The sequence below is a fragment of the Myotis davidii genome, unplaced genomic scaffold, assembly GCF_000327345.1.
Source record: "Myotis davidii unplaced genomic scaffold, ASM32734v1 scaffold545, whole genome shotgun sequence".
Lineage (NCBI taxonomy): Eukaryota > Metazoa > Chordata > Mammalia > Chiroptera > Vespertilionidae > Myotis > Myotis davidii.
In genome coordinates this window covers 1,711,848-1,731,855 of record NW_006296634.1, presented here as the reverse complement: position 1 = coordinate 1,731,855, position 20,008 = coordinate 1,711,848, and the positions used below count along the sequence as shown (strand labels likewise).

The window sequence follows — 20,008 nt, the reverse complement described above, 5'->3', positions numbered from 1 at the left end:
ACTCTGTACACTGATAGTCCGACAGGAACCTTTATGACTCCGTTTGATATTATCAGTGGGACTTTTGCTGCTGCATCACTGATGACAGAGATTTTATATCAGGTTTATATTTCGTGCCCTTCAGAGATATGCACGAGCTACTACTTTCATCCATCAGGCTACTCCTCTTATGAGACTTAACAAAATTCATCACTGAGAACAAAGATTCATAAGCATATGTGAATGAAACCAAAACACTGGTCGGATCTAGGAAGGCATGGAGAGTTAAGGCAGAGGCATAGAAATTGCTCTTCCCCTCTCTCATCAATCCATGTCTATGGTCTTTCAGATAACTTGTTATGTAAAATTATTTATTTATCTAAGATGCACCTACACTTAATTTATCTGAAAAATAAAAAAGTCGATATTAAGAAAAAAATTGTAAATGGAAGATTATAAGAGAGGGTTTCGTGTGCCAGCAAAAGTTACTGGAGTGCCATATTTGGCACGCGTGCCAGGTGGTGCCCACCCCTGACCTAGGTGGTCTCTCTGTTCAGTGGAATAGAGTCTCTTAATTAGGCAGGAGCTGAAAGTCGGTTATTTTAAAGATTCATTGAGCAACTTTACTTTGGCCTATCTAAAACTAGAAATAAAAAAATCCAAACAGATCTAATGTCAAAGACAAGTAAAATTTTATTTTACAAATCAACCAGCTTTCTACTTTCATCAGGTTCATCATAAGAGTGTGTATGCATATATACTCATACCGATTGTATTTTAAATGATTGGATGCTTTGAGTTAAAAGATGGTCTGTCTAGTACAGTGATGGCGAACCTTTTGAGCTCGGCATGCCAGCATTTTGAGAAACTCTGGTGCTGTGTCACATATAGAAATTTTTTGATATTTGCAACCATGGTAAAACAAAGACTTATATTTTTGATATTTATTTTATATATTTAAATGCCGTTTAACAAAGAAAAATCAACCAAATAATGAGTTCGCGTGTCACCTCTGACACACGTGTCATAGGTTCGCCATCACTGGACTCTAGTATAACCTAAAAGCTTCAGTAAATAAATGCTTCTGAACTGCTCCCTCCTCATTCATGAGGCATAAACCTCTTATTTCCTTAAGTAACAAGAAAGACAGATAGATTTTTTAGGGTAGTTGGTCAAAGAATTAACAGATTCATGATGTGTTTTGCATCTTAAAGTGAATTTTGTTGTGAGACTATAATTCCCTCAAAAGTCAGTTTTAAGGATTTGCTTTTATATAACTTTCCAAGGAAATCCTTCCACCCAAATTGAGGAAATTTCTGGGCACTTGAGATTACAAGGACTTGGGCCTTCATGAGGTTATTGAACCCAACCTTGGGTTTCTGATAATAGATGTGTTTTTTTTTTTGGAATAAATGATCTATTACAAATATCCAAAAAAACATGGCTAGAAACAATGACAGACTTTACTGGGTTTATATAGAGGAATTTTTTTGGAGTGCTGAGTACCTAAGGAATATACTGAGACTTTCTTGATTAAAACATTAATTAGGAGGTCAGTTTTTTGTTTTATTGTTTTAATTGAAGTGATGGGTTCCCCCACCCCATTTTTAAAATTTTTAAAAAATGTTTTATTGTTGAAAATATTACGTATGTCCCCCTGCAGCCTGCCCCTGGCCTTCCCCTGCTCCTGCCCCAGGCCTTCAGCACCCTATTGTCTGTGTCCATGGGCTATACGTATATGCATACCAGGTCTTTGGTTGGCTAACCCGCCCCCTTCCCTCTGAGATTCCGCATTCTGTTCCATGCTTCCATATCTCTGCATCCACTCCGTTCATCAGTTTATTTTGTTACTTAGATTTCATATATGAGTGAGATCATGTGATACTTGTCTTTCTCTGACTGACTTATTTCACTTAGCATGATACTCTCCAGGTCCCTCGATGCTTTCTCAAAGGGTAAGAGATTCTTCTTTATTACTGCTGCATAGTATTCCATGGTATTAACATACCACATCTTTTTTATCCACTCACCTACTGATGGGCACGTGGGCTATTTCCAGATCTTAGCTATTGTATATTGTCCTGCTATGAACATAGGATTACATACATTCTTTCTGAGTTTTGTTTTTTGTTTTTTTTTTAAATAAAATTTCAGATACCTTTCCCTGAGATCCTGGTATTTGATCTTTGAGATTGTCAGAAATTAATTATACTTGTCACATTCTTTTCTTACTAGCAGCTATGAAGAAATCACAGTTTATTCCTGCAGGTAGAAATTCTCATACCTGAATTGCTTTTGTTTTGCTTTAAATATGGAACGCTTCATGAATTTGTGTCATCCTTATGCATAGGCCATGCTAATCTTTTCTATATTGTTCCAATTTTAATACATGTGTTGCTGAAGTGAGCACCAAATCAGTTTTGTTGAAACTCTTATTTTTTACCCATTAATATTAGTGGACTACTTAATTTTATTTGCAACACAGGAATATTGCGGGGAAAGGAAAGGAATGTGACCCTGACTAGATTTGATAGTGACCATATCAATTTATCACTTACATTTCAACTTTTAAGTCTCCTTTTTGTCCTCTGCAAACGTATATCCCTCAGTATCACTTCTCTTCTCCAGCAGTCCATTAGAAGTGGGGGCAGAGGGAAAGTGTCATTGTTCCCACTTAACAGATGGGGGATAAGAGAGAAAGCAAGTAACAAACATACATAAAAATGCACTCAGAAAACAAAACCATGTCTCCTCATCCACAACCAGTCATTTGCTGTTATGGTTTATGTACTAATGACATATCCATATCAGAATGGCTTGAGGGCACCCAAAGGTAGAAAACTGGGTTAAATTCCTTTGCCTGTTTGTCTCTCTCCTGTGATTACTATGTATTTTACAGAAAGAGCCACTTTTTTTGGTTGGGCATTTTATAAGGAAAAACTTTAGATATACTTCATAGTTTAACCTCGCAGATGTCTTATTAAATATTTCTAAGCACATGGCTAGCTCTATCAAGGATAATTGCCTTTGTCCCTTTTCTTTCTGTTACCATCTATTTTGATTCTGTGCAATACAACTGCATTAAGTTTAACCTTGAATTAAGAAAAAACATGGCTGAAATAATCTCACAGCACATTCTTGTTCAAGTTCCATAATATTCATTATTAAGTTTGACCCACCATGGTACATCTTAGTTTTAAAATTCGTTTTTCACATTGTTTTAGTGCTGGGTGCCAACTTTAGTATTTTGACATTTTTCAAATCTCATAGAGTTCATCAAAATCAGATGTAACCTGTTCTAGCTTGCATTTCAAGAAGAGCTGGTTTGTTAATGAAATTTGTGTATGCTGAACCTTGAATTAAAATATAAATTTAATTTTTCAAGTGGAACTTTTAAGTGACAGTCTTGTCTTGTTCCTTGGCTTTTCTTATTTTGATAAAACTCCCTCAATTCCCATCATCAGATGATGTGAAGCCTAAGAGTTGTAAGGTTATGTTTTTATGAACAAAGCCAAATGATCTCCTGTGTGTCCCCTCCTCCTTTACTTCCCCTCAGCGTATTTTCTAACTTTGGGCTAAAAAATGTTGACTGTTTTTTCAATGTTAATTTGAACATAAATAGCTATTGACTATCATTAAATTTTTTGTGAATCACTAAAAGGAGCATTTCTTTATTTTTTTTTCCAGGCTGGACGTAAAGAAAGAAGTGATGCACTCAATTCTGCAATAGATAAAATGACCAAGAAGACCAGGGACCTGCGTAGACAAGTAAGCTAAAGAAAGTACTGATTGCTTTCCCAAGTTCTATCTCTGTCTGTTTTGTTGCTCATAAGCTTCTAAATGGCTAATCAAATGTCTTGGGGACCTGGACTAATATGGTCCCACTGGGATGGACTGCATAAATTAGCTGTAGTGTGAAAAGGATATACAAATAAGAAAATCAATTTAAAATGACTTGGGAACTGAAAATACCCTGAAGGATTTTGTGATACTCACATATTAGTAAATACAGAAATTCTAGTTATTTTCTGACTTGCCTCATTCTAATTACACACTCACAGTTCCTTTAGATCTTTGTTGGAGATATATTTCCAGGATACATACGGTGGGTATAGAGGAAAGAACTTCTTATTTAAAGTTAAATAATTCCATTAACATTTTGGAATCAAATTAACTTTTATTCTTTAAAATGATAAGGTTGAATTTATAGAAGATATTTGATATGATTTCAACTTCTTGTAGAGACTTGTTTTGTGTCCTAACATGTGGTCTATCTTTGTGAATGATCCATGTGCACTTGAGAAGAATGTATATTCTATTTCGTTGGGGTGAAATGTTCTATAAATGTCAATTAAATCCATCTGATCCAGTGTGTTCTTTTGAGTCTCTGTTTCCTTGTTAAGTTTTTGTCTGTACGATTTATCCAGTGAAGTCAGAGGGGTGTTAAAGTCCCCTACTATCACTGTATTGTTGTCGACCTCTCCATTAAAGTCCTCTAGAAGTTTTTCATATATTTAAGTGCATATATGTTTATCAGGGTTATATCCTCTTGTTGGATCAACCATTTTAGTATTATGTAGGGACTTTTGTTGTCTCTTGTGATGGCCTTCATTTTAAAGTTTATTTTGTTGGATATAAATATTGCTACTTCAGCTTTTTTTTCTTTTCCATTTGCATAGAAAGTTTTTTCCCATCTCTTCACTCTCAACCTGTGTGTGTCTTTTGTTTTGAGGTGGGTCTCTTGTAGTTAGCATATAGTTGGGTCATGTTTTTGTATCCATTCAGCTACCCTACACCTTTTGATTGGAGCATTTAGGGTTATTATTGAGAGGTACTTATTTATTACCATTTTAATTCTGTATGGCTAGGTTTCTCCCTGTTTCTTCTTCTCATTACAGCAATCCCTTTAGCGTTTCTTATAATCCTGGCTTGGTGGTGATGTACTCCTTTATCCTTTTTTGACTGGGAACTTCTTTATTTATTTTTGACTGGGAACTTCTTTATTTATTTTGAATGATAGCCTTGCTGGATATAGTAATCTTGGTCTCAGATCTTGTTTTCCATTACCTTGAGTACTTAATGCCATTCCCTTCTGATGTAGAACTTTCTGATGAGAAATCAGGTGTCAGCCTTATGGGAACTCCTTTGTAAGTAACAGCTTTCTTTTCTCTTGCTGCCTTTAAGATTCTCTCTGTCTTTAATTTTTGGCATTTTAATTATGTGACTGGGTGTGGGCCTGTTTGGGTTGTTCTTGTTTGGGGTTCTCTGTGCCTCCTGAACTTGTGGACTTTTTTCTTTACCAGGTTAGGGAAGTTTTCTGCCATTATTTCTTCAAATACCTTCTCTATCCCTTTCTTCCTTTCTGCCTCTTCTGGCACACCTACTATTCTAATATTGTTACATTTCACATTGTCCCAAGCTGTTTTTCTGTTTTTTAATTGTTTTTTCTTTTTGGTTTTCTGATTGAGTGATATTTTCAGCTCTGTCTTCTAATTCACTGATTTGATCCTCAGCTTCCCCTAATCTGCTGTGTATTCCTTCCAATGTGTTAGTCATTCTTTATCTCAGACTGTTCTTTTTTCATAGTTACTATATCTTTTTTCATGCTGTTGAGCATCTTTACCATCATTATGATTAACCAGAAACCGGAACTCCACCCTTGCTGGCTCCATATGCCGTCTCCCCAAAACCGACTTCTCAGGAGACAGAGTCTGACGGCCCCCCCCCCCCCCCCCCCACACACACCCATCGAAATTGTCCTCAGGTATGCAGGTATGGTGAGAGTATTTTTTTCAACAGGGTGGGCAGTTACTCCTGCCTGGAGGCTGATTGTTACTTTTAATCTCTTAAGTGGCCTCAGGGCAAGGTGTTTTCCAATAGGGTGTGTCACTGTCTTCCCCCCAGGCAAGGCAGATGTCTATGTGAGAAAGATGTCCTCTGCTCTGTGAGGGAATGACTCAGCCCAGGAAACTTGGGGTGTCTGCTTTCTGAGCTCTATCCCCCGAGGCCCCAGTCCTGACTTCTGTGCTCACAGCTCCAGTCCACTTTATCCTCCCTCTGCCAGAGCACAAGGTGGGTGGCTCCACAGGGAACTTTGTGCGTTGGTCCTTTAACAGGATGCCTGAATTTTCAGCTGTTACTCTCTAGTAGACAGCACCCCACTGCTTTTCATAGCCAGATGTTATGTGGGTACCCTCCTCAGTATTGGTGCTCTCTGCTGGAGGGCCCAGCTTCAGGATTGGATCCCAGAGTTCTCTGTGGCATCCCCCCCACAGCTGAGATATCTCTCTGGGACTTCAGTTGCTGTCTGTGGGCACTGGGCCAGCCCTTTCGCACCTCTGCCCCTCCTACCAGTCTCTATGTGGTCTCCACTTTCGGTCCTCGGGTGTCAGGGTTCTCTGCTGCAACTTTTCCGTTGATTATTCAGGAAGTTTTTCTGTATTTTAATTGTAATACCAGTTTGTTCCTGGGAGTATGTCCATGCAGCACCCACTTACTCTGCTGCCATTTTTTAATTATCATTATTTTTTTAAAATATATTTTTATTGATTTCAGAGGGAAAGGGAGAGAGAGAGAGAGATAGAAACATCAGTAATGAGACTCATTGATTGGCTGCCTCCTGCATACCCCCTACTGGGGACCGAGCCTGCAACCCGGGCATATATGCCCTGACTGGAATCAAATCTGGGACCCTTCAGTCCACAGGTTGACGCTCTAGCCACTGAGTGAAACCGGCTAGGGCTCTTCTGCCATTTCTAATCTCCGAAGTTGAATTTATAAAACAATGTATCAAAACGTAAAGAGTGGTAGTAGTAATACAATTTCTATACTTAATGGAGGGACATTTTATTGTTATGTCTGATATAATGCAGAATTAAAGATGGACTGTATCTTTTTTTTTTTGACGAAGTATCAGAAATGGTTATAAGATGACCTTTCAGTTTATTTTATTTTTGTTTCATTTCTTCACTCAAGGGTATGTCTTTACTGATTTTAGAGAGGAAGGAAGATACATTGACGTGAGAGAGAAACATTGATTAGTTACCTTCTGTATGCACCCCAACTGGGGCTTGAACCCACAACCTAGGTATGTGCCCTGACCGGGAATGAACCCGCAACTTTTCAGTATATGAGATGACACTCCAACCAACTGAACTACCTGGCCAGGGTGGATGAGCTTTCAGTTTTAAGGTTCAGTAAGCTAATCCTGTTCAGATAAACCAGAAAGGACATTTTTCCTCTCATTTTTATTTAGCCATTTAGGCTAATACCTATATTCCAACACTCTGTGCCAATTTAACTCAGAGCTGCTTCTCCTTTAAGATAGAAGCTTTGTAATTCCCAAGAGAAAAAAATTTAATGTTGAAAACTGAGGTTCTATTGCTGGAATGCTCTAACTGTGGCCTAAACCAAGCATGTCAACGTAAAGGCTAACACAGGCCAAATAAACAAAGTTTAAGTTTATGTGGGCCACAAAAAAACAAAAGCTTCATTTTCATAGAAACGTAGGTTTATTTCGATAGAGACATGCTGAATACAAAGGGCTGAAATAAATGAGTAATCATTAACATAAAACAATGGAACATTTTAATAAAAATTAATATATTTTCTTGAACATTAACTTACCAGATACTGAATAACTGCACAAATTAATAAGTGTGATGCAAATAAACCTATTTTTCTTGTTCTCCGAAAGCAAATATTTCCTGTTGCACACACCAAACAAGTCAGTCCAAGACTAATGACGTGGCAATCTGCTGCTAAAATATTCACTGCTAGTATTAGTGGAGAGAAACCGTGCGCCTGCGCGTACGGGAAATGAATGCAACACGATTATAGTAATCAGTCATTAGCAAACGTTGTAGTTTGTCATTAATAATTATATATAACAGGATATTGTAAAAATTAAGTTACGAAATTTTTATTAAAATGTTTCTTACATACCATTATATCGGCTGGTCCGAAAAAAAAAAAAATTAATTGTGTTTTCAGGTTCGATTCCGGTCAAGGGCATGTACCTTGGTTGCGGGCACATCCCTGGTGGGAGGTGTGCAGGAGGCAGCTGGTCGATGTTTCTCTCGCATCGATGTTTCTAACTCTCTATCCCTCTCCCTTCCTCTCTGTAAAAAATCAATAAAATATATTTTAAAAAATTCATTGTGGGCCTCATGCAGTCCATGGGCCATGAGTTTGACATGCTTGGTGTAAACTATTTTCTCCGCAATCATGTTTCCTATGTTGCAGGTTATATAACTGAATGGATTACACTGGGGGGGAGGGTCCTCATATAAGTGCAGCGAAACTATCATAAGCTTCAATTAGATTTAAAAGTACAAGAAAAATAAGCAATGTAACTTCTTGTTAAAAATAAAATCAAATTTTTACAATTTAATTATTAGCTTCGCAAAGCTGTCATGGACCATGTGTCAGATTCATTCCTGGAAACCAACGTTCCACTTTTAGTATTGATTGAAGCTGCAAAGAATGGAAATGAGAAAGAAGTTAAAGAGTATGCCCAGGTTTTCCGTGAACATGCCAACAAATTGATTGAGGTAAGTCTATTAGTAGTTTTATTAATTGTAAGTAACTTGATGGAATGTGGTGATTTTTTTAGTCACATTATTTAATCAGCTAAAAAATTTAGGGGCTCACCTAATATACAATATGTATAAGATCATTACTATCTAACATCTATCTAAAACTACCATTTTGGTCAGTTACATTGATTATGTACATGATTAAATATAGATAATCCCTATCCTGGAAACTTAACATTTCTATTTAATGTTGTGCTAATAAAGGTAGATTATGACATGACTAAACTCACAAGACACAATAGAAGGAGTAGTGGCTAGAAGACAGAGCTCCAGAGTCACACTGTCTGGGCTTGTATTCTGGCAAATAACCACCCTACCCCACTACCCCACCCCAAATTCTCATTTCTTATCTGTAAAATGAGGATGCTAATAATTCCTATCTTGGAATTATTTTAAGGTCTAAAAGAAAAGATGTATGTCAGGTGCTTAGCACTTTACCTGAGACACAGACTCGGCCAGTCAGCTTGTTTGAAAATTGAAGACACTGACCCTTAACAGTGCTGCTAATTAGATATGTTTGAATAGTAGAAATATGTATGTAAGTGCTTGGTTTGTAAAGTGATAAGAAAGAGGAGTGAATTGCTATTTAGTTTCCAGGTAAGTTAGGTTGCTTTTACCTTTTGCTAACTGAAATAATGTTATTGTTTAATTTAGTCATTATTACTTTATTTAAAAAATTTTACGCATAGTAAGCATATATCCAAGTTATTTGTGTGTGTGTGTTTTCTTTTTTTGTTTGTTTTTTTCCAAGTTATTTATTTTTGTAACCTTTTGTAAAACATCTAATATTTGGAAAAGATATTTCATAGACCATTTTGTAAGTTAGTTGTTATGTAAGAACAGAAAATGGGGCTTGTATGTAAAATCTATCTCTTGTACGTTTGGATTTATATTGACATTAGGCCAGGTTAATACCATAAAAATATTCCAAGGAAAACATCAGTAATCACATTAAATGCATTGCTAATTTTACATCTAGTTTTCTTTGAACATTATGAATTAATTATGTATATAATACATAGGTCAGTGTGCTATTTAAGGTAATGATTCTGGCATTTGGAATTAAAATGGGAAGACTTTCATTTTCTGTCTCCATTAAGCATAATCTTGTTCACAATAGTTAATGACAGCTTGAGGTATAACCTCCAAATGTATAAAGATTGTCTTCAGAAAGCCAACCTCTGTAAGTAGCCTACATATTAGAAAGTATGCCTGTGAAGTAGGAAGCAAGGACACTACCAGCCCAAGGCCTTGGGCAACAGGTACCAATAATGGCATGAATAGGGCTCTGTGTGGTAGCTGAACCTCACTCAGCGGGAAGCCCTTGTCTGTACTGCAGTTTGAGGGCCCTTTGTGCCTGCCTTGTCATCCTCAGTCTCAGGGCTGGCACTTGCTGAGCACCCTACTGTGTATCATATGCAACTGCAATGTACTTTCTACAACATTTCTCAGGTGAGGAAACTTGAGCTTAGAGTTAAATAACTTGTCTTAAGGCTACCTGGCTTGTATCCATCCAACAATGAGGGCTATGCCACTTGAGCTTACTGGCTTAGTGGACAGCCTTATTCCCATGGGAAGCATTAGGTGGACCTGGTAGCCTGGGAGACCTTGCTTCCAGGGTTTTTGTCCATGCTTGCTTGTACTTTTCATTTCATTCTGAACATCAGTTACCAAGGGCGCCTTGGAGTTTAGAGTTAGGTTCCCTCTCACAACTCAGTTCTGACCCCTTTCTCACCTCTCTCCCCTCTCTGTGCCCTCCACCTTCTCATCCCCCACACAGATATATGTATTAAATGGTTTTTCATTGCTTGAGTCATAACCAAAGGCTTTGTAGCACCATTCTGCAAACAGTTAATTACATCTATGGTGATAGAGACACTAGGATATATAATTGCATATGTACATGAAAAGAAAATGAGCGTTTAAAGTGTTATAGAAGCCTCAATTTCCTGACTCAAGGCAGAACTTTATTCTTCAGTGACAAGGCTTCTCCTCCCCACACTACTTTTATATTATAATAAAACACCCGAACTTGTTTTAAGCAAAGGTAAAATACTTCATTGTTACTGTTTTGGTAATGTCTTGGCTTCTTCCTTTCTTTTCATTAGTTCCCTCTTAAATGGAGCCAACTTTGATTTGATGGGAGATTTGACATTTTTCCTGGGGGTTTGGAAGTAAGAGTGGTGTGTGAAAGTTGGGTAGGACTGGTGGTGATAGACCTCTGGCAGGAAAGGAAAGATTCTGTAGCCACTGAGAATTCTGTTGGATGTTTGTTTTCCTAAAATAACTGCAGTACAGTTCTGTTGCTTACCACTTGGAGTTACCACAGCTGCAAGTTTGGGGGTCCCCAGTCCACCTGCACTTCTAACGACAGATTTTGAGGGTTCCCATGGCCTATTTCCGTTTCAATAATTTGCTAGAACAACTCATAGAACTCAGAATAGTGCTGTACTACTTACGATTACATTTTATTGTACAAATCGGGACCAGCCAAATGAAGAGACACATAGGGTGAAGTGTTAAAGGGCCTTATTAAGAAAACACACAAAATTCAACCAAGTAGATTTGAAAATCTAATGGCTTTATTAAGAGATTGATGTGTCAGGCTGCATCCCATCTAGCAACTAGAAGGGCACTCTAAGGGTTGTACAAAATGGAAGGTTTTATAGAAGGGACAGTGGGGCCAGGGACTATTAACAAAGGAAAAGAAAGGATTATTTCTGGGTGAAAGAGAACCCAAAAACAGATTGCCACTTCTTTCTGTGCAGGGAGGAAGGGGCGTTATGGAGAAGGGCCCTGATTACTTCATTGATGTTGACCAGAAAACACAGACTGGTTGATTAAGATTATGTTTCTGGGAGAGGTTGAAACTGCATTTAAAGTCTGGGTTTGGTATCATGGGCTTTTAGTATGAGTGATGCCATTTTGGGCCTGTGGCTTTCTCTGTAACAGTCTCAAAGACAGTTTTCTCCCTGGAATCAGAGCACTTCACCCTCCCGATACAGTAATGGCTTGCCAACTAGGAAGCTCCACTGAGTTTCAGTGTCCATAATTTTTATTGAGGTTTCATTATGTAGGCATGATTGATAAAACTGTGATTTAATTGAACTCAAATCTCCAGTTTCCCTTGCTTCCCTGAAGCTTCGGCTCTCCTGAATGTCCCAATCCTCTAATCCAGTGGTTCTCAACCTTCCTAATGCTGCAACCCTTTAATACAGTTCCTCATGTTGTGGTGATCCCCAACCATAAAATTATTTTTGTTGCTACTTCATAACTGTAATTTTGCTACTGTTATGAATCGTAATGTAAATATCTGATATGCAGGATGTATGTTCATTGTTCGTGACCTACAGGTTGAGAACCGCTGGATTGAATAACTTGGTTGTCATGGTGGCCGGTCTTAATCCTCAGTCAGCCATTAGCATTACATATCTAGGCCCCCCACCAGGAGTTACCTCATCAGCATAAACTGTCAGGGCCAATGATGAATAATGAGGACCTTCCTATGACTAATGAAATCTCAAAGATTTAGAAGTTTTCTCCCAGGAATCCAGGCCTAAGACCAAACATTATTATACAGTACCTCCCAACCTTAAAGGTATATGGAGTGCCTGGTTTTCAGATAGCTTGCTAATGCAGCCATAAACACTTAATGAGAGAGGAAAGACAGGGCAGGTTTGTTTCTTGCAGCTCTATTAGCTCCTGTTTGTGGCCATTTCCCAGTGACTTAATACTCTTACCTGGTACTCCTCGCATTGTTTGTTCTCCCTTTCCCTCTAGGTCAGTGGTTCTCAACCTTGGCTGCACATTAGAATCACCTGGGAATCTTTTTAAAATCCTGATTTCTGGGCCTCATTCTCCGGAAATTCTGTTTCTTTGTTACTAATGTTGTGGCCTCACCCCATAACAAAGAAACAGAATTTCCGGAGGATGAGGCCCAGAAATCAGGATTTTAAAAAGATTCCCAGGTGATTCTAATGTGCAGCCAAGGTTGAGAACCACTGCTCTAGGTTCTCCCATTTGGAAGTCAGGTTTTCTGTCCTTTCCAGGGAATTGGGTCCATCTCTTTACACCTCAGTGAGGGATTCTTTCCTCACAGAATCTATGTCTCACTCTGGTGTATAAATCCCTTCTGTGGAACATCCCTGAATTGTCACTTACGTTTTCTTGGAGTTTTCCACTACAGAAGGAGTCCTTCCCTCTAGATATTGAAGATGGTGTATGGAAAATAATGTAAAACTTTTATTAACTTTTTATACTGATTACATGTGAAATGTAGTATCTTGGGATTAAATACAATACAGTATTTTTGCTAATCGTCACCCCTCTAAAATGTGGCTACTGAAAATTTTTTAAATTTTTTGTAGCACATTGTATTTCTATTAGACAGCCCTTATCTAGATATTTCCTCAGGTCTGCCTCTTCTCTGAACGCTGACCACTCAACCAGCCCTTATGAACACCTGCGCCCGAGGGGAGGCAGACCGAGTGGAGCAGCCAAGGCCTCCATCATTCCAGAAGGAGGCTTGACCAGTGTATCCCAGGTTGGCTTTAGCTTTTTGGGCAGTGACCTCAGTCTGTAGTTTGACCGAGCTCACAGGCAGCCCAGGGTTTTCCCTCCAGAGGTGCTGCTGTTCAGTCCCCTCCGCTTAATTCTTGTCTGTGTAGGTGCAGTTGTTGTTTGGCTCTCTGTGGTTTTGACAGTCACTCAGTATCTACTTCTTAGATTCAGTCTAATATTCTGTCCCGTCAGGATGTTGCTGGCATTACTCTTAGTATTATAATGGCCTCCTTCTCTCTCTCGCTCGCTCTCTTTCTCTCTTTTAAGTAAGTATCTTTTCTCCTTTATTCAATCTGATGTTTAGAAAATTATATAAGACTAGTGGCCCGTTGCACGAAGATTGGCACAATAGGCCTTCCTTCCCCTGGCTGCTGGCACCGGTTTTCCTCTGGCACCCAGGACCCAAGCCTTTGGTCCGGCCACAGCAGCGAGGGTTGGCTTCTCTGCTCCAGCTGCTCCCAGCCCCTCCTTTTTTTCCAGCTCCTCGAGCAGAGCCTAGGGCTGGCTGGAATCCTGGGTCGCCCCCAGCAACCCAGGCCCCCAGCCCCTCCTTGAGCGGAGCCCAGGGCGGGCTGGAAGCCTGGGTTGCCCCCGGCGACCCAAGCCCCCAGGCACTCCTTGAGCGGAGTCCAGAGCTGGGGTTTCCTCTGGCACCCAGGACCCAAGCCTTTGGTCCGGCCACAGCAGCGAGGGTTGGCTTCTCTGCTCCAGCTGCTCCCAGCCCCTCCTTTTTTTCCAGCTCCTCGAGCAGAGCCTAGGGCTGGCTGGAATCCTGGGTCGCCCCCAGCAACCCAGGCCCCCAGCCCCTCCTTGAGCGGAGCCCAGGGCGGGCTGGAAGCCTGGGTTGCCCCCGGCGACCCAAGCCCCCAGGCACTCCTTGAGCGGAGTCCAGAGCTGGGGGGGAAGCTTGGCTTCCTCCGTCGCTGGGAGCAACCCAAGCCTCCTGCTCGCTCCAGCTCCATGGCCACTGCCATCTTCAGTTGTCTTCAGTCTTCGCTCCGTGCCTGCATATGCAAATTGACCGTCTTTGTTGGGTTAATTTGCATAGTCACTCTGATTGGCTGGTGGGTGTAGCGGAGTGACAGAGTGATGGTTAATTTGCATGTTTCTCTTTTATTATATAGGACAAGGCATAGAATAGAACCTTTCAGCTTGCTACTAGAAATCATTCTCTTGATTGAACAATTCTTTGCATATAGTTGGCCTTTCAGGCAGTTAAGAATCCCTTTCTTTTTGTCTTGCTCTCTAAATTATCGAGATAAAACATGTCTACCCTGTTACCCTCATTTCCTTTTTAGTGTCCTCATTAAAATTGGGGTAACTATAGAAATCACATATATGCTATTTCTAAGCTATATTCTAGCAGCTTCTTTGTAGATTCCAGCTGCCTATCTGCTCCCCAGAGCAGGTTCTGTTATGCTTTCCAGTTATATCTTCCTCTCCATCTCCCCATTTACCCCCTCTAATTTTCTCCATAAACACTTGGATGTTGCTGTATATCAGATAGATGAACTCTTCTTACAGCTGATTCCTAAAGGGTATAGTCTGATTTACTGGGTGTTAGAAAATGTGCCCTTGGACACTGAAGTGAAGCCAGGCCTCTTCCCAGAACCATTTGGGGATGCTGTGTGATTGCTGCAGTAAGGATCTAGGGATCTAGATGTACATAAAACTTTCACCAGCCAATTTGCCCAGGGTTGCTCTATGGTAACATTGCTAGGCTTATTCACCCAACTTCTTTATTAGAGATAAGAGCCTCTGAAAGCATCCCTATGCAGCAAGGTGTTTGGGGAGAAAAGATTAAAGTACCAATTTAGATTAGATACCGTTAGGGGACAGTACCATTTAAAAATATAGCTTAAAAGAAACTATAAAAGAAATACAAGTTCATTTTAGAAAATTTGGAAAATAAGAAGGAATAACATTTTGGAGTAGACTCATGCTTATTTTATCTATATGTGGATTGGTTTTTTAGAAAAGTCTTTACAAAATTGATATTATACTGATTTATGGGTGTGTTTTTTAGGCCAGTGGTATCAATGTTTTATGATGTAATGTGTTTTTGCCTTGTTTATCATATCCATTTTATTGTGTTATGAAATACTCATTTATAGCATTTATATTGATTGCTTACATTTATTAGACCATTTATGTAACCAGTCCCCTATCATGAGGCATCTAGGTTATTTAGGTTGTTTTAGTCTTTTACTATTTCATATAGCAGTCTGAGAAATATTCCTTTACTTTTTATTTGCCATTGTCCCACCTAGTTGTTCAAGCCAAAAGTCTAGGTGTTATCCTTGATTCTTCTTTCCCCCTATTTATTTTAATGGTCCATATTAATTCACAAGTCTCCATATCCTTTATTTCTATGGTCACCTCCCTAGTCCAAGCCATCAGCTCTCACTGGACTTCTGCAACAGCCTCCTAATTGATTCTTTTGTTTTCACTTTTGCCCATCTCTAGTCTGTCTGTCTGTCTGTCTCTCTATCTCTCTCTCTCTCTCTCTCTCTCTCTCTCTCTCTCTCTCTCTCCCCCCTCCCCCTTCCCTCCCTCCCTCCCTCCCTCCCTCTTTCTCTCTCTCTGGCGTAGTCTGATACCTTTAAATCAGTTTATGTCATTCTTGTGTCAGGACCCATCAATATTACCCTCCCCACCATCACCTTTCATGGCTTTCAGACAAAATTGGGATAAAATCCTAAAATCCAGATTCTTAACTATGGTCCATAAGGTACCCTGACTGCCTTTCCAACTGCCTATTGTCCTGTGTCTTTCTTACCTTTTAGTCCCCCCATGCTAGACTACTAGTACTTCTTTCTCTTCAAGCATACCATGCCCAGACATGTCACCACCTCATATCTTCTTCACTCCCTGGGCCCTCTGCCTGGAATGCTCTGTCCACTTCTCATCATACAGGTCTCTGCCCAAATGTTACTTCTGCAGAGAGGTTTTTGTGTATCCCTCATTCCCTCCATACCACCCTTTGCCATTTTTTTCATCCTGTCACCTGATATATATCCCTCATAACACTTTTCACTATCTGAAATTATTGGGTTTGTTTCATTTTTTTTCTTCTCTGTCCTGACACCATGCTCTAATAGAATGTAAGTTTTTTTAGAACATGGGCCTAGAACAGTGCCTGGAACATAGTAGGTGCTCAGTAGCAATTAGAGGAGTGAATCTACTGGTTCTCAAATGTAATAAGCATAAGATTACCTTATTCTAAAGAGAGAGTGACAATCAAAATAAATGTATATAGTGTATATGTTCTTTATAATGTAGCATAAATGGTGCTGAGATTATATGTGAAAAAAATTATCCATTTTATCAGCATTTGAAAGGAAGCTGAGCAATAGCTGTTATTTAAGCAGCATTTTAATACGTGACCAAAATAAAATTGGAGCAGATGTGTTGGCGCTTGCTAATTTGGTTTGTGGAAGTCTTCTTTATTGCTTTAATAGAAATACTTTCCCCTCTGACCAGATAAATAGTATAAAAAGGTTATGCTTTAATTTGGGGTGCCATGTAAAGTTGCTTCAAATGTATTAATAGGTTTTGAGTAGTATTAGGGATAACACCCACTTAGAAAGGGAAACCTTTAGTGGTGTCTTCTTTGTATATCACATTACGGAAATACAGGCTTAGTTTCAAGAATAAAGCCACATACTGATTCTTGAGGTTTTATGTATGAAGAGAGAAATTTCTCCAGTCCCTCTATGTGCACACAGTTGTTCGGCAGGCTGTGTGCTGCTGGGTACCTATTGGATCCCTATTAAACGACTTTTGTGATTTTACTTGAAAAAGCAAGTAACAGTGTTTGCTGTGAGGTTGCTCTGAACTTATTTTCACAAAGTCTGGCTAGGACCTCTGACTAACTCACGTGCAGCACAGTTGTCAGTGAAATCCAGTACCTTCCTACATATTGAAGGCATTGAAGCCTGCTTTCTTATGTGAAGGGTGTGTAGAGGTTGTGCTGTCCAAGGCCAGTAAGTAGGGGAGTCGGAGCTGAGGGTCAGTGTTGGTGAGCTGGGTAACGCTTCTCTTCACCATTTTCTTCTGTTTCTGGCACTAAGGGCTTTGTTTTCATCCTATATAATAAAGAGCTAATACTAATTAGACTGAACAGCGGAAAGATCTTCTGGACAAAGCCAGAGCAAGGGCTCGGAGCAAGGGCCGGCTGAAGCTGTGAGGCTGTGCTTAGATTTTGTGCATCGGGCCTCTAGTTTGTTTATAAAAGGGCATGGCTATGCTTCAGGAAGTGATAACTACCTTTTATATTTGACTCTTCCTCACATTAAGTTAATGATTTCTTTAAGTTGTTCTTTAATTTAAAGTGTATTAAGGTGAAAATTTATTTTCTGTCAGAAATAATACCTTTTTGCCAATAATGCAACACCCATTTATTCTTTATGCTTGCTTCATTCTTTGCCCACCACCTTTGTAAGTAGCTTAGTAGCTGAAGATCAATTTGTTTTCCCCTTTAATTTTGCTCTCTTCTGAGCCCCTTTTCAGTTTCACAAATTCAGAGTGAAATAGAAAAAAAATGCCGTTCATGAAATCTTGCCTGTAAAAACTATATATCATTTAGTATCTCTTTTCCTTTAGCCCCAGGCATTGTATTAAAATGGGCCCCTTATTATAATGAACTTGCTACAGTGCGATGATATCTTGTTCTTTGTCTTGAGTTAAGAACCAAAATGTACATGTAATTGGTTGCTGTTGAGCTGGATTATCATTACTTGTGGGGCTCCCCTTCCACCTTCCAAGTATTTCCCATTATCCAGGACTTCATAGGGTAGGGCTTTATTGGCTTGAAATGTGTTTGAACTGCAAATTGAATGATCTGCATTTTAACTTTTATTCTGTGGTATGCTGATACTGTGTAGTAAAGTGGCCTTGAAGAAGACTGAAAGGAGCATTTGAATTAAACACTGACCTTATACGATCTACCTGTGATATCTTGGGTATTTTCTCATTGCCTCTGTATAATACTATAGCATGAAATTCTTGCAAATAGCAAATTAAATGAAGCTTCAACTTTTTAGGACTGTAGGACATTTGCATGAAAGCAGTGAGGTGTTCTTGGGGGGAATGCTAGCCTTAGATGCCAAAAGAATTTTCTCAGTATATTGAGTGTGGTCTTCTCACATTTTCAAAGGTCTAAGTTCAGATTAATGGGGCTGTGTGTGACAAAAGTGTCTTGCATGTACTATTTTAGCACCTTATCCCCTAACAAACATTTTTGGCTGAACTTAACCACCCAGTCAAACTTTGGGACAGTCGAACTGAAGGCAGTGGGTGAACATTGTTCTAAGGAGCATCAGGATTCTTTTCTCTTGGACTACTGATAAGGGTGGTTAAGGAAGCATGTAGGCCTCCTATTTCCTCATCAGTCGAACAGATGGACTAATATTTAGACAGGCACCCATTCTACCTTTACTAATAGATAATTCAGGTAGTTAGATATAAATAGGGAACTTTTAAAGTGGTATATATGTTGCCACATAAATGGAACTAACTACAGTATCATCTGGGTGGTGATTTACAAATGAAACCCTTTTAAAAATACAAAATATCCAAGTTGTTTAAAATAGTTTATGATGTTTTAGTAAATCCACTACTCCTAATCCTGTTGCTAGAGATACTTACAGTTATATCTTACCTCTTCCTAAAATTAGATTTGACATAGCTTATTTAGAATAAAACCATATAAAATAAGTTATATGCAGAAAGCCAGACCCTAGAAAAAGAGTAATAGACAATTATGATCTATAATTGCCAATCTTGAGTTCGGATTTGACACTGCACTTCCTGGTAGCAGGGAGAAAAGGATGAAACAGTTAATTGTGTAGTCCTTGTCTTTAAAATGGAGGAAGGATGCCCCCCCGCTTTTTCCCCCCAGGGAAAATAAGCCTATCCTAAAAATAAAATGTAAAAAGAATCCTTACAGCCTGGTTGGCTTGGCTCAGCAATTGAGTGTCAACCTAGGAACCAAGAGGTCACTGGTTCCCAGTCAGGGTGCATACCTGGGTTGTGGGCTTGATCCCCAGCAGGGGGCATGTAAGAGGCAGCCGATCCATGACACTTATCTCTCCTCAATGTTTCTATCCCTCTATCCCTCTCCCTTCCTCTCTCTCTAAAAAAAAAAAAAAAAAAAATCAGTAAAAAACATTAAAAAAAAAGAATCCTTATGTAGGGTTTTTCTATAAGGGACAGTTAATGATTAAGTAGGTGCGAGGGGTGGTCCTCAACATTTTAACATATAGTGACAGATTCCACATGATTTTCTTGTAAGTTTCTTCTAAAAAGGCAAGATCATAACATTCCATTGCTACTGAGTTGAGATCCAGGCAGCTGTGATCTGGTGAGGGGCTAACCAGCATATGGCCTTCAGCCTCCCAGTGACAATATTGGGAGGACAGAGGGCTGTGAGTCTGTGTGCTTTCTCCTGATCATCCCAGCATTGCTTTCTCCTTTTTAAAAAATAATCTTCAACCTTTGTTTTGTTATGTTTGTTTGTTTTTTTTAATATATTTTATTGATTTTTTACAGAGAGGAAGGGAGAGAGATAGAGAGTTAGAAACATCGATGAGAGAGAAACATCGATCAGCTGCCTCCTGCACATCTCTTACTGGGGATGTGCCCGTGTAAGGTCCTAAGACCCCCGGGGAGTCCGACGGAGGGGGCGACGACCCCAAGTCAAACGCAGAGGCCGGAACTTGATGCAAAAGCAAGAGGATTTTTATTACAAGCGCAGCGCAGGGGCTCTCAGCCAGACAAGCAGCAACACAAGGGAAGTGCTGGCAGACTGGAGCCCCGAGCCATTGTAGAACAGGAGTTTATAAAGACAAAAACCATACGCAGGTGGCCTG

General features: G+C 39.5%; 1 protein-coding gene across 1 annotated transcript in view; it reads left to right on the top strand.

Annotated features, from left to right (window-relative positions):
* The window catches only part of CTNNA1 (catenin alpha 1), a 140,533-nt gene that overhangs the window by 88,561 nt on the left and 31,964 nt on the right, over window positions 1–20,008 (top strand). Inside the window, exons 8-9 of the mRNA XM_015569636.1 lie at window positions 3,667–3,747; window positions 8,379–8,531. Coding sequence (XP_015425122.1) covers window positions 3,667–3,747; window positions 8,379–8,531 — 234 coding nt within the window. The remainder of the gene's footprint in view (window positions 1–3,666; window positions 3,748–8,378; window positions 8,532–20,008) is intronic.